At 60.4% G+C, this 14,287-nt stretch overlaps 1 protein-coding gene across 1 annotated transcript in view; it reads right to left on the bottom strand.

Annotated features, from left to right (window-relative positions):
• LOC139241422 (solute carrier family 2, facilitated glucose transporter member 1-like) overlaps window positions 1–11,918 on the bottom strand; it is a gene marked incomplete at its 5' end in the record, with an annotated part of 22,988 nt that extends 11,070 nt beyond the window's left edge. The window contains 3 exons of the mRNA XM_070869983.1: window positions 8,537–8,724; window positions 11,187–11,349; window positions 11,867–11,918. Coding sequence (XP_070726084.1) covers window positions 8,537–8,724; window positions 11,187–11,349; window positions 11,867–11,918 — 403 coding nt within the window. The remainder of the gene's footprint in view (window positions 1–8,536; window positions 8,725–11,186; window positions 11,350–11,866) is intronic.
• Window positions 11,919–14,287: the final 2,369 nt, after the last annotated feature.

Raw genomic sequence — 14,287 nt, 5'->3', positions numbered from 1 at the left:
CAGCATTCACCCTTCATCCCACACACCGCCCCCCCCGCCGCCCAGGACAGGGATCGTACCTCACCCCGAGGAATGGCAACATCAAAGGGCCGCTCGCACGTCAGGGAGTGTAGCGTAGACCCCCCCCGAACAATCCCAGGGAGACTGAAGAGGGAAGATGTGGGCACATTTCTCAGCCCAGCAAGAATTCACCATCGGCAGTCCCTCGCAAGCGAGGGAGACTGGCTTCCCACTCTGAACACGAGTCCTTCGGTGGCTGAACAGCCCAATACGGGAGCCACAGTCCCTGTCACAGGTGGGATAGATAGACGTTGAGGGAAGGGGAGGGAGGGACAGATAGACGTTGAGGGAAGGGGGAGGGTGGGACGCATAGACGTTGAGGGAAGGGGAGGGTGGGACAGATAGACATTGAGGGAAGGGGGAGGGTGGGACAGATAGACGTTGAGGGAAGGGGAGGGTGGGACAGAGAGACGATGAGGGAAGGGGGGAGGGTGGGACAGAGAGACGTTGAGGGAAGGGGGAGGGTGGGACAGATAGACGTTGAGGGAAGGGGAGGGTGGGACAGAGAGACGATGAGGGAAGGGGGGAGGGTAGGACAGAGAGACGTTGAGGGAAGGGGAGGGTGGGACAGATAGACGTTGAGGGAAGGGGAGGGTGGGACAGAGAGACGATGAGGGAAGGGGGGAGGGTGGGACAGAGAGACGTTGAGGGAAGGGGAGGGTGGGACAGAGAGACGATGAGGGAAGGGGGGAGGGTGGGACAGAGAGACGATGAGGGAAGGGGGGAGGGTGGGACAGATAGACATTGAGGGAAGGGGGAGGGTGGGACAGATAGACGTTGAGGGAAGGGGAGGGTGGGACAGAGAGACGATGAGGGAAGGGGGGAGGGTGGGACAGAGAGACGTTGAGGGAAGGGGGAGGATGGGACAGATAGACGTTGAGGGAAGGGGAGGGTGGGACAGATAGACGTTGAGGGAAGGGGAGGGTGGGACAGATAGACGTTGAGGGAAGGGGAGGGTGGGACAGATAGACGTTGAGGGAAGGGGAGGGTGGGACAGATAGACGTTGAGGGAAGGGGAGGGTGGGACAGATAGATGTTGAGGGAAGGGGAGGGTGGGACAGATAGACGTTGAGGGAAGGGGAGGGTGGGACAGATAGACGTTGAGGGAAGGGGAGGGTGGGACAGATAGACGTTGAGGGAAGGGGAGGGTGGGACAGATAGACGTTGAGGGAAGGGGGAGGGTGGGACAGATAGACGTTGAGCGAAGTGGAGGGTGGGACAGATAGACGTTGAGGGAAGGGGAAGGTGGGACAGATAGACGTTGAGGGAAGGGGAAGGTGGGACAGATAGATGTTGAGGGAAGGGGAGGGTGGGACAGATTGACGTTGAGGGAAGGGGAGGGAGGGACAGATAGACGTTGAGGGAAGGGGAGGGTGGGACAGATAAACGTTGAGGGAAGGGGGAGGGTGGGACAGATAGACATTGAGGGAAGGGGATGGTGGGACAGATAGACGTTGAGGGAAGGGGGAGGGTGGGACAGATAGACATTGAGGGAAGGGGAGGGTGAGACAGATAGACATTGAGGGAAGGGGGAGGGTGGGACAGATAGACGTTGAGGGAAGGGGGAGGGTGGGACAGATAGACGTTGAGGGAAGGGGAGGGTGGGACAGATAGACGTTGAGGGAAGGGGAGGGTGGGACAGATAGATGTTGAGGGAAGGGGAGGGTGGGACAGATAGACGTTGAGGGAAGGGGAGGATGGGACAGATAGACGTTGAGGGAAGGGGAGGGTGGGACAGATAGACGTTGAGGGAAGGGGAGGGTGGGGCAGATAGACGTTGAGGGAAGGGGAGGGTGGGACAGATAGACGTTGAGGGAAGGGGAGGGTGGGACAGATAGACGTTGAGGGAAGGGGAGGGAGGGACAGATAGATGTTGAGGGAAGGGGAGGGTGGGACAGATAGATGTTGAGGGAAGGGGAGGGTGGGACAGATAGACGTTGAGGGAAGGGGAGGGTGGGACAGATTGACGTTGAGGGAAGGGGAGGGTGGGACAGATAGACGTTGAGGGAAGGGGAGGGAGGGACAGATAGACGTTGAGGGAAGTGGGAGGGTGGGACAGAGAGGCGTTGAGGGAAGGGGAGGGTGGGACAGATAGACGTTGAGGGAAGGGGAGAGTGGGACAGATAGATGTTGAGGGAAGGGGTGGGAGGGACAGATAGACGTTGAGGGAAGGGGAGGGTGGGACAGATAGACGTTGAGGGAAGGGCAGGGTGGGACAGATAGACGTTGAGGGAAGGGGAGGGAGGGACAGATAGACGTTGAGGGAAGGGGAGGGTGGGACAGATAGACGTTGAGGGAAGGGAAGGGTGGGACAGATAGACGTTGAGGGAAGGGGAGGGAGGGACAGATAGACGTTGAGGGAAGGGGAGGGTGGGACAGAGAGGCGTTGAGGGAAGGGGAGGGTGGGACAGACAGTGGTTGAGGGAAGGGGAGGGTGGGACAGATAGATGTTGAGGGAAGGGGAGGGTGGGACAGATAGACGTTGAGGGAAGGGGGAGGGTGGGACAGATAGACGTTGAGGGAAGGGGGAGGGTGGGACAGATAACGTTAAGGGAAGGGGAGGGTGGGGCAGATAGACGTTGAGGGAAGGGGGAGGGTGGGACAGATAGATGTTGAGGGAAGGGGAGGGAGGGACAGATAGACGTTGAGGGAAGGGGAGGGTGGGACAGAGAGGCGTTGAGGGAAGGGGAGGGTGGGACAGATTGACGTTGAGGGAAGGGGAGGGTGGGACAGATAGATGTTGAGAGAAGGGGAGGGAGGGACAGATAGACGTTGAGGGAAGGGGAGGGTGGGACAGATAGATGTTGAGAGAAGGGGAGGGAGGGACAGATAGACGTTGAGGGAAGGGGAGGGTGGGACAGATAGACGTTGAGGGAAGGGGAGGGTGGGACAGATAGACGTTGAGGGAAGGGGAGGTAGGGACAGATAGACGTTGAGGGAAGGGGAGGGTGGGACAGACAGTGGTTGAGGGAAGGGGAGGGTGGGACAGATAGATGTTGAGGGAAGGGGAGGGTGGGACAGATAGACGTTGAGGGAAGGGGAGGGTGGGACAGATAGACGTTGAGGGAAGGGGAGGGTGGGACAGATAGATGTTGAGGGAAGGGGAGGGCGGGACAGATAGACGTTGAGGGAAGTGGAGGGTGGGACAGAGAGACGTTGAGGGAAGGGGAGGGTGGGACAGATAGACGTTGAGGGAAGGGGAGGGTGGGACAGATAGACGTTGAGGGAAGGGGAGGGTGGGACTGGTTTGCCGCACGCTCCTTCCGCTGCCTGCGCTTGGTTTCTGCACGCAATTGGCGACGAGACTCGAGGTGCTCAGTGCCCCTCCCGGATGCACTCCCTCCACTGAGGGCGGACTGGTCTTTGGGCCCAGGGACTCCCAGGTGTGGGTGGGGGATGTTGCACTTTATCAGGGGAGGGGTGTATCCCTTGTAACGTTCCCTCTGCCCCACCTTTGGCTCGTTTTGCCCATGAAGGAGTTCCGAGTCGAGCGCTCGCTTTGGGGAGTCTCGTGTCTCTGGGGGACATGCGGACAATGTGGCCCTGCCCAGCGGAGTTGGTCGAGTGTGGGTCAGTGCTTCGATGCTGGGGATGTTTGGCCTGGTTGAGGACGCTAACGTTGGTGCGTCTGTCCTCCCGGGGGATTTGCAGGATCTTGCGGAGACAGCGTTGAGGTGTGTACAAGAATTATAGAGCAGTAATAGTTGGGGATTTCAACTACCCCAATATTAACTGGGATAGAATTAGTGTGAAAGGTATAGAAACACAGACAATAGGTGCAGGAGTAGGCCATTCGGCCCTTCGAGCCTGCACCACCATTCAATAAGATCATGGCTGATCATTCCCCTCAGTACCCCTTTCCTGCTTTCTCTCCGTACCCCTTGATCCCTTTAGCCGTAAGCCCCACATCTAACTCCCTCTTGAATATATTTAGTGAACTGGCCCCAACAACTCTCTGCGGTAGAGAATTCCACAGGTTCACCTCTCTCTGGGTGAAGAAGTTTCTCCTCATCTCGGTCCTAAATGGCTTACCCCTTATCCTTAGACTGTGTGACCCCCCTGGTTCTGGACTTCCCCAACATCGGGAACATTCTTCCTGCATCTAACCTGTCCAGTCCCGTCAGAATTTTATATGTTTCTATGAGATCCCCGCACATCCTTCTAAACTCCAGTGAATACAAGCCCAGTCGATCCAGTCTTTCTTGCTAGGTCAGTCCCGCCATCCCGGGAATCAGTCTGGTGAACCTTCGCTGCACTCCCTCAATAGCAAGAATGTCCTTCCTCAGGTTAGGAGACCAAAACTGAACACAATACTCCAGGTGTGGTCTCACCAATACCCTGTGTAACTGGAGCAAGACTTCCCTGCTTTTATACCCCATCCACCTTTTGCAATAAAGGCCAAGATACCATTGGCCCTTCCTGATCACTTGCTGTACCCGCAGACTAACCTTTTGTGTTTCATGTACAAGTAACCCCCAGGTCCCGCTGTACTGCCGCACTTTGCAATCTTTCTCCGTTTCAATAATAACTTGCTCTGCGATTTTTTTTTCTGCCAAAGTGCATGACCTCACACTTTCCGACATTATACTCCATCGGCCAAATTTTTGCCCACTCACTTAGCCCGGTCTATGTCCTTTTGCAGATTTTTTTGTGTCCTCCTCACACATTGCTTTTCCTCCCATCTTTGTGTTGTCGGCAAACTTGGTTACATTACACTTGGTCCTCTCTTCCAAGTCGTTAATATAGATTGTAAATAGCTGGGGCCCCAGCACTGATCCCTGGTCACTGATAGCCAACCCGAGAATGAACCATTTATCCCGACTCTCTGTGTTCTGTTAGTTAGTCAATCCTGTGTACATGCTAATATATTACCCCCAACCCCCGTGAACGTTTATCCCCAGGCCCGGATGAAATGTATCTCAGGCTGTTAAAGGAAGCGAGAGAGGAAATAGCAGAGGCTCCGACCAATCCTCTCAGGTTACAGGTGTGGTGCCAGAGGACTGGAGGACTGGAGCTAATGTGGTACCTTTGTTTGAAAAGGAGAAAGGGATAGACCGAGGAATTACAGGCCAGTCAGCCTAACCTCGGTGCTGGGAATACGACTGGAGGGACAGGATAAATCTTCATTTGGATTAATCGAGGACAGTCAGCACAGATTTGTGAAGGGAAGTTCGTGCCTGACTAACCAGATTGAATTTTTTGAGGAGGTAACAAGAGGGTCGATGAGGGCAGTGTGTACGATGTAGTGTACATGGATTTTAGCAAAGCTTTTGATAAGGTCCCACATGGCAGACTGGTGATGAAGGTAAAAGCTCATGAGATCCAGGGCTAAGTGGCAAGTTGGATCCAAACATGTCTCAGAGGCAGGAAGCAGAGGGTAACGGTTGATGGATGTTTTTGTGACTGGAAGGATGTTTCCAGTGGGGTTCCGCAGGGCTCACTGCTGGGTCCCTTGCTTTTTGTGGTATACATCAATGATCTAGACTTGAATGTAAGGGGTATGATTACGACGTTCGCAGATGATACAAAAATCGTCTGTGTGGTTGAAGAAGAAACCTGCGGGCTGCAGGAAGATATCGATGAACTGGTCAGGTGGGCAGAGCAGGGGCAAATGCAGTTTGATCCACACAAGTGTGAGGGAATGCATTTGGGGAGGGCTGACAAGGCGAGGGAATACACGTTAAATGGTCGGACACGGAGAGGTGTAGAGGAACAGAGGGGCCTGGGAGGGCAGGTCCACAGATCCCTGAAGGGAGCAGGCCAGGTGGATAAGGTGGTTAAGAAGGCATACGGGACAGTTGCCTTTATTGGCCGAGGCATAGAATACAAGAGCAGGGAGGTTATGCTTGAACTGTGTAAAACACTGGTTAGACCACAGCTGGAGTACTGCGTGCAGTTCTGGTCACCGCATTACAGGAAAGATGTGACTGTACTAGAGAGGGTACAGAGGAGATTTACCAGGATGTTGCACTAGAGAGGGTACAGAGGAGATTTACCAGGATGTTGCACTGCAGAGGGTACAGAGGAGATTTACCAGGATGTTGTACTAGAGAGGGTACAGAGGAGATTTATCAGGATGTTGCACTGGAGAGGGTACAGAGGAGATTTACCAGGATGTTGCACTGGAGAGTGTACAGAGGAGATTTACCAGGATGTTGCACTGGAGAGGGTGCAGAGGAGATTTACCAGGATGTTGCACTGGAGAGGGTACAGAGGAGATTTACCAGGATGTTGCACTGGAGAGGGTACAGAGGAGATTTACCAGGATGTTGCACTGGAGAGGGTACAGAGGAGACTTACCAGGATGTTGCACTGGAGAGGGTACAGAGGAGATTTACCGGGATGTTGCACTGGAGAGGGTACAGAGGAGATTTACCAGGATGTTGCAATGGAGAGGGTACAGAGGAGATTTACCAGGATGTTGCACTGGAGAGGGTACAGAGGAGATTTACCAGGATGTTGCACTGGAGAGGGTACAGAGGAGATTTACCAGGATGTTGCACTGGAGAGAGTACAGAGGAGACTTACCAGGATGTTGCACTGGAGAGGGTACAGAGGAGATTTACCAGGATGTTGCACTGGAGAGGGTACAGAGGAGATTTACCAGGATGTTGCACTGGAGAGGGTGCAGAGGAGATTTACCAGGATGTTGCACTGGAGAGGGTACAGAGGAGATTTACCAGGATGTTGCACTGGAGAGGGTGCAGGGGAGATTTACCAGGATGTTGCACTGGAGAGGGTACAGAGGAGATTTACCAGGATGTTGCACTGGAGAGGGTGCAGAGGAGATTTACCAGGATGTTGCACTGGAGAGGGTACAGAGGAGATTTACCAGGATGTTGCACTGGAGAGGGTGCAGGGGAGATTTACCAGGATGTTGCACTGGAGAGGGTGCAGAGGAGATTTACCAGGATGTTGCACTGGAGAGGGTACAGAGGAGATTTACCAGGATGTTGCACTGGAGAGGGTGCAGAGGAGATTTACCAGGATGTTGCACTGGAGAGGGTACAGAGGAGATTTACCAGGATGTTGCACTGGAGAGGGTGCAGGGGAGATTTACCAGGATGTTGCACTGGAGAGGGTACAGAGGAGATTTACCAGGATGTTGCACTGGAGAGGGTACAGAGGAGATTTACCAGGATGTTGCACTGGAGAGGGTGCAGGGGAGATTTACCAGGATGTTGCACTGGAGAGGGTACAGAGGAGATTTACCAGGATGTTGCACTGGAGAGGGTACAGAGGAGATTTACCAGGATGTTGCACTGGAGAGGGTGCAGAGGAGATTTACCAGGATGTTGCACTGGAGAGGGTACAGAGGAGATTTACCAGGATGTCGCACTGGAGAGGGTGCAGGGGAGATTTACCAGGATGTAGCACTGGAGAGGGTGCAGAGGAGATTTACCAGGATGTTGCACTGGAGAGGGTACAGAGGAGATTTACCAGGATGTTGCACTGGAGAGGGTGCAGAGGAGATTTACCAGGATGTTGCACTGGAGAGGGTACAGAGGAGATTTACCAGGATGTTGCACTGGAGAGGGTACAGAGGAGATTTACCAGGATGTTGCACTGGAGAGGGTACAGAGGAGATTTACCAGGATGTTGCACTGGAGAGGGTACAGAGGAGATTTACCAGGATGTTGCACTGGAGAGGGTGCAGGGGAGATTTACCAGGATGTTGCACTGGAGAGGGTGCAGAGGAGATTTACCAGGATGTTGCACTGGAGAGGGTACAGAGGAGATTTACCAGGATGTTGCACTGGAGAGGGTACAGAGGAGATTTACCAGGATGTTGCACTGGAGAGGGTACAGAGGAGATTTACCAGGATGTTGCACTGGAGAGGGTACAGAGGAGATTTACCAGGATGTTGCACTGGAGAGGGTACAGAGGAGATTTACCAGGATGTTGCACTGGAGAGGGTACAGAGGAGATTTACCAGGATGTTGCCGGGACTGGAGAATTTTAGCGATGAGGAAAGATTGGAGAGGCTGGGGTCTGTTTGCTTTGGAACAGAGGAGGCTGAGGGGAGACCTGATTGAGGTGTATAAAATGACGCGGGGGCCTGGATGGAATGGATAGGACGGACCTGTTTCCCTGGGCAGAGGGGTCAACAACCAGGGGGCCGTGGATTGAAAGTAATTGGGGAGGAGGTTTGAGCGGAGATTTCTTCACCCAGAGGGCAGTGGGGGTCTGGGGCAGGGTCTGGGACGGAACTCACTGTCCGAAAGGCAGAAACCCTCCCCACAGTTGGCAGTGCACCGACAGTGGGATTGGGCCGGGATGGCTCTTGGCCGGCCGGCTCCAGGCGGACACGAGGGGCCGCCTTGCCCGCTGTAACTCTCTGAGACTGGGTTGCAGCGAGCGGGGCTCAGGACCGCCCCCCCCCCAGGTGTAGGGATTGGACAGTGAGGGGAAACGCTCCCTCTCTCCCCCCCCGCCCCTCCCCCAACCTCGCTCCCTCCCGGCGACATCGCTCACCGCGTTGATGCCGGAGAACTGCTGGGAGAGGTGAATGACCACGGAGATGATGAGCGGCTGGCGATAGATGGGCGAGCGAAAGAGCTCGGCGATGGTGACGCGCTTCTCCAAGGACATCTTCCGGCTTTCCTCCTTCATCTCCTGGATGTCCTTGTCCACATCCGTCACGCCCCACAGCTTCTGCAGAACTGGCGGAGAGCAGAGAGAGGGAGAGAGCGAGAGAGAGAGAAAACCCTCAGAAACACCAGAAACAGCAACGGGTCTCGGCCATTCGGCCCCTCGAGCCGGCCCCTCCATCCAATCAGATCACGGCTGACCTTCGAACTTCCTGCCCATGTCCCGCCATTCCCTTCGTCTCCTAAAACCGAGCGACCCCCGGTCCTGAATATAGTCAACGACGGAGCCCCCCCCATGGCCCTCGGGGGCAGAGAATTCCAGAGATACACCCCCCCCACCTCTGAGAGAAGAAATTCCTCCTCATATCCGTCCTCAACGGCCGACCCCTGACCCCGAGACTGTGTGACCCCCCCTGGTTCTCGATTCCCCCAGCCCCCCGGGGCCGGGACAGGGGGGGGGGGTAAAACACCCTCCCCGTATCTACCCTGTCGATCCCCGGGGCAGGACTGTGTCTGTTTCAGCGAGATCACCGCTCATTCTTCGAACCTCTGGAGAATATCGGCCCATTCTGCTCAATCTCTCGTCATCGGGGCAACCCCCGCCCGCCCCCGGTCCCAGGAATCAGTCTGGTGAACCTTCGCTGCACTCCCTCTGTGGCTGGTACATCCTTCCTTGGGCAAGGAGGCCAGAACTGTGCTCAGTACTCCAGGTGTGGTCTCAACCAGGGCCCGATATAACACGTCCCTACCCTGATCCTCAAATCCTCCTGTAATCAAGGCCAACGTACCACTTGCTTCCTGTATTGTTGGTTGTATCTGCCTGTTAACGTTCAGCGATTAACGAGAAGGGCCGATCCCAACACACACACACCTCTCACTCAGCTCATCCCCTCCCTCACACTCCCTCCCCCTCTATCTCCACCCCCTCCCTCACACTCCCTCCCCCTCTATCTCCACCCCCCCCATCCCCCTCCCTCATACTCCCTCCCCTCTCCTCCCCCTCTATCTCCACCCCTCCATCCCGCTCCCTCACACTCCCTCCCCTCTCCTCCCCCTCTATCTCCACCCCTCCATCCCCCTCCCTCACACTCCCTCCCCTCTCCTCCCCCTCTATCTCCACCCCCCATCCCCCTCCCTCACACTCCCTCCCCTCTCCTCCCCTCTATCTCCACCCCCTCCCTCACACTCCCTCCCCCTCTATCTCCCTCCCCCATCCCCCTCCCTCACACTCCCTCCCCTCCTCCCCCTCTATCTCCACCCCCCCATCCCCCTCCCTCACACTCCCTCCCCTCTCCTCCCCTCTATCTCCACCCCCTCCCTCACACTCCCTCCCCCTCTATCTCCCTCCCCCATCCCCCTCCCTCACACTCCCTCCCCTCTCCTCCCCCTCTATCTCCACCCCCTCCCTCACACTCCCTCCCCCTCTATCTCCCTCCCCCCATCCCCCTCCCTCACACTCCCTCCCCTCTCCTCCCCCTCTATCTCCACCCCCCCATCCCCCTCCCTCACACTCCCTCCCCTCTCCTCCCCCTCTGTCTCCACCCCCTCCCTCACCCTCTATCTCCCTCCCCCCATCCCCCTCCCTCACACTCCCTCCCCCTCTATCTCCACCCCCCCATCCCCCTCCCTCACACTCCCTCCCCTCTCCTCCCCCTCTATCTCCACCCCCTCCCCCACACTCCCTCCCCCTCTATCTCCACCCCCTCTCAATCTCCCTCCCCCCATCCCCCTCCCTCACACTCCCTCCCCCTCGCACTCACTCCAACCCCCTCTCTCACACTCTCCTTCGCTCTACCTCACCCTCTCTCCTCCCCCCCCCCGCGCCCTCTGTTCTCCCTCTATCTCCCTCCCCCTCGCTCGCCATCCCCCCCCACTCCCCTCCCCAGGCCCCTCCCCCTCCCCTGCTCCCTCCCCCCTCCCCTCCCCTCCCCCCTCCTCTCTCACGCTCCCCCCCACTCTCTCCCCCGCCCCCACCTCTCCCCCTTCCCCTCGCTCACTCTCCCCCTCCCCCTCACTCCCTCTCTCCCCTCCCCCTCTCTCACTCTCCCCTCCCCTTCACTCCCTCTCTCCCCCTCGCCCCCTACCTCTCTCTCTCCCCCTCCCCCACCTCTCCCCTCTCCCCTCTCCTCCCTCCCCCTCCTCTCCCCCCTCTCCTCCTCCCCTCCTCCCTCTCCCCTCTCTCCCCCTCCCCCTCCTCACTCCCCTCCCCTCTCTCTTCCCCTCCCTCAGTCCCTCTCCTTCTCTCCCCGTCCCCCCCTCTCCCCCTCCCCCCCACTCTCTCCCTCTCCCTTTCTCCCCTCTCTCACTCTGCCCCTCCCTCTCCCCTCTCCCCCTCTCCTCCTCCCCTCCTCCCTCTCTCCCCCTCCCCCTCCTCTCTCCCCCTCCCCCTCCTCTCTCCCCCTCCCCTCCTCTCTCCCCCTCCCCCTCCTCTCTCCCACTCCCCACTCCCCTCTCTCCCCGTCCCTCTCCCCCTCCCCCCTCCCCCTCTCCCCCTTCCCCCCTCCCCCTCCCACTGTCCCCCTCCCCCTACTCACTGGTCCGGGCCTCTTCCTCCTCGTTGCAGTTGATGAGCAGGAACCGGGGGCTCTTGGGGCAGCAGAGCAGCAGGCCGCACTGGACCAGCGACGGGAAGGCCGTGAATCCCAGCAGCAGCGGCCACAGATTGGCTGTTCCCAGCAGGGCCTGGAGCCCGAAAATCTGAGGGAGAGACGGGGGTTAGACTCAGTGTGCGAGACCCAGACACAAACTCAGGGCCAGGCTCTGGGGCCTGTTCCCTCCTCTCTCCCCCCTCCCCTCCCCCGCCCTGCCTCAGGCCTGACCTCCCCCTCCCCTCCTCGGGCCTAACCTCCCCCTCCCCTCCCCCTCCCCTCCTCGGGCCTAACCTCCCCCTCCCCTCCCCTCCCCCGCCCTGCCTCAGGCCTGACCTCCCCCTCCCCTCCTCGGGCCTAACCTCCCCCTCCCCTCCCCCGCCCTGCCCCGGGCCTAACCTCCCCCTCCCCTCCCCCTCCCCTCCTCGGGCCTAACCTCCCCCTCCCCTCCCCCGCCCTGCCCCGGGCCTAACCTCCCCCTCCCCTCCTCGGGCCTAACCTACCCCTCCCCTCCACCGCTCTGCCTCGGGCCTAACCTCCCCCTCCACTCCCCCCTCGGGCCTACCTGGGTGATGAGGCTCCCGATCGCCCTCCCTCTCCCTCCCCCCCCTCCCACTCGGGCCTACCTGGGCGATGAGGATCCCGATCACCTTTCCTCCCTCCACTCCCCCCTCGGGCCTAACCTCCCCCTCCCCCTCGGGCCTAACCTCCCCCTCCCCCTCGGGCCTAACCTCCCCCTCCCCCTCGGGCCTAACCTCCCCCTCTCCCTCCCCCTCGGGCCTGCCTGGGCGATGAGGATCCCGATCACTCTCCCCTCCCCCACCCTCGGGCCTAACCTCCCCCTCCCCCTCGGGCCTAACCTCCCCTCCCCCTCGGGCCTAACCTCCCCCTCTCCCTCCCCCTCGGGCCTGCCTGGGCGATGAGGATCCCGATCACTCTCCCCTCCCCCCCCCTCGGGCCTAACCTCCCCCTCCCCCTCGGGCCTAACCTCCCCCCCCCCCTCCCCCTCGGGCCTACCTGGGCGATGAGGATCCCGATCACCCTCCCTCCCTCCCCCTCGGGCCTAACCTCCCCCCTCTCCCCACCCCTCGGGCCTACCTGGGCGATGAGGATCCCGATCACCCTCTCCCCCTCCCCCTCGGGCCTAACCTCCCCCTCTCCCCCTCCCCCTCGGGCCTAACCTCCCCCTCTCCCCACCCCTCGGGCCTAACCTCCCCCTCTCCCCACCCCTCGGGCCTAACCTCCACCTCCCCCTCAGGCCTAACCTCCCCCCTCCCCACCCCTCGGGCCTAACCTCCCCCCTCTCCCCACCCCTCGGGCCTAACCTCCACCTCCCCCTCAGGCCTAACCTCCCTTCCCTCCCCCTTGGGCCTACCTGGGCAATGAGGATCCCGATCACCCTCTCCCCCTCCCCCTCGGGTCTAACCTCCCCCTCTCCCCCTCCCCCTCGGGCCTAACCTCCCCCTCTCCCCACCCCTCGGGCCTAACCTCCCCCCTCTCCCCACCCCTCGGGCCTAACCTCCACCTCCCCCTCAGGCCTAACCTCCCCCCTCTCCCCACCCCTCGGGCCTACCTGGGCGATGAGGATCCCGATCACCCTCCCCCCTCCCCCTCGGGGCCTAACCTCCCCCTCCCCCTCGGGCCCTAACCTCCCCCTCTCCCCACCCCTCGGGCCTACCTGGGCGATGAGGATCCCGATCACCCTCCCTCCCTCCCCCTCGGGCCTAACCTCCCCCTCCCCCTCGGGCCTAACCTCCCCCTCCCCCTCGGGCCTAACCTCCCCCTCTCCCCACCCCTCGGGCCTACCTGGGCGATGAGGATCCCGATCACTCTCCCCTCCCCCCTCCCTCCCTCCCCCTCGGGCCTAACCTCCCCCTCTCCCCCACCCCTCGGGCCTACCTGGGCGATGAGGATCCCGATCACTCTCCCCTCCCCCCTCTCCCCACCCCCCTCGGGCCTAACCTCCCCCTCCCCCTCCCCCTCGGGCCTAACCTCCTCCTCCACTCCCCCCTCGGGCCTACCTGGGCGATGAGGATCCCGATCACCCTCCCTCCCTCCCCCTCGGGCCTAACCTCCCCCTCCCCCTCGGGCCTAACCTCCCCCTCCCCCTCGGGCCTAACCTCCCCCTCTCCCCACCCCTCGGGCCTACCTGGGCGATGAGGATCCCGATCACTCTCCCCTCCCCCTCCCTCCCTCCCCCTCGGGCCTAACCTCCCCCTCTCCCCACCCCTCGGGCCTACCTGGGCGATGAGGATCCCGATCACTCTCCCCTCCCCCCTCTCCCCACCCCCTCGGGCCTAACCTCCCCCTCCCCCTCCCCCTCGGGCCTAACCTCCTCCTCCACTCCCCCCTCGGGCCTACCTGGGCGATGAGGATCCCGATCACCCTCCCTCCCTCCCCCTCGGGCCTAACCTCCCCCTCCCCCTCGGGCCTAACCTCCCCCTCTCCCCACCCCTCGGGCCTACCTGGGTGATGAGGATCCCGATCACCCTCCCTCCCTCCCCCTCGGGCCTAACCTCCCCCTCCCCCTCGGGCCTAACCTCCCCCTCCACCTCGGGCCTAACCTCCCCCCTCTCCCTCCCCCTCGGGCCTACCTGGGCGATGAGGATCCCGATCACTCTCCCCTCCCCCCTCTCCCTCCCCCTCGGCCCTAACCTCCCCCTCCCCCTCCCCCTCCCCCTCCCCCCTCTCCCTCCCCCTCGGCCCTAACCTCCCCCTCCCCCTCCCCCTCGGGCCTACCTGGGCGATGAGGATCCCGATCACTCTCCCCTCCCCCCTCTCCCTCCCCCTCGGCCCTAACCTCCCCCTCTCCCTCCCCCTCGGCCCTAACCTCCCCCTCCCCCTCGGCCCTGGGAACCTCCCCCTCCCCCTCCCCCTCGGGCCTACCTGGGCGATGAGGATCCCGATCACCCTCCCTCCCTCCCCCTCTCCACCTCCCCCTCGGCCCTAACCTCCCCCTCCCCCTCCCCCTCGGCCCTAACCTCCCCCTCCCCCACCCCTCGGGCCTACCTGGGCGATGAGGATCCCGATCACTCTCCCCTCCCCCC

Source organism: Pristiophorus japonicus, unplaced genomic scaffold, assembly GCF_044704955.1.
Source record: "Pristiophorus japonicus isolate sPriJap1 unplaced genomic scaffold, sPriJap1.hap1 HAP1_SCAFFOLD_1069, whole genome shotgun sequence".
Lineage (NCBI taxonomy): Eukaryota > Metazoa > Chordata > Chondrichthyes > Pristiophoridae > Pristiophorus > Pristiophorus japonicus.
This window is presented reverse-complemented; position numbering and strand designations above follow the sequence as displayed.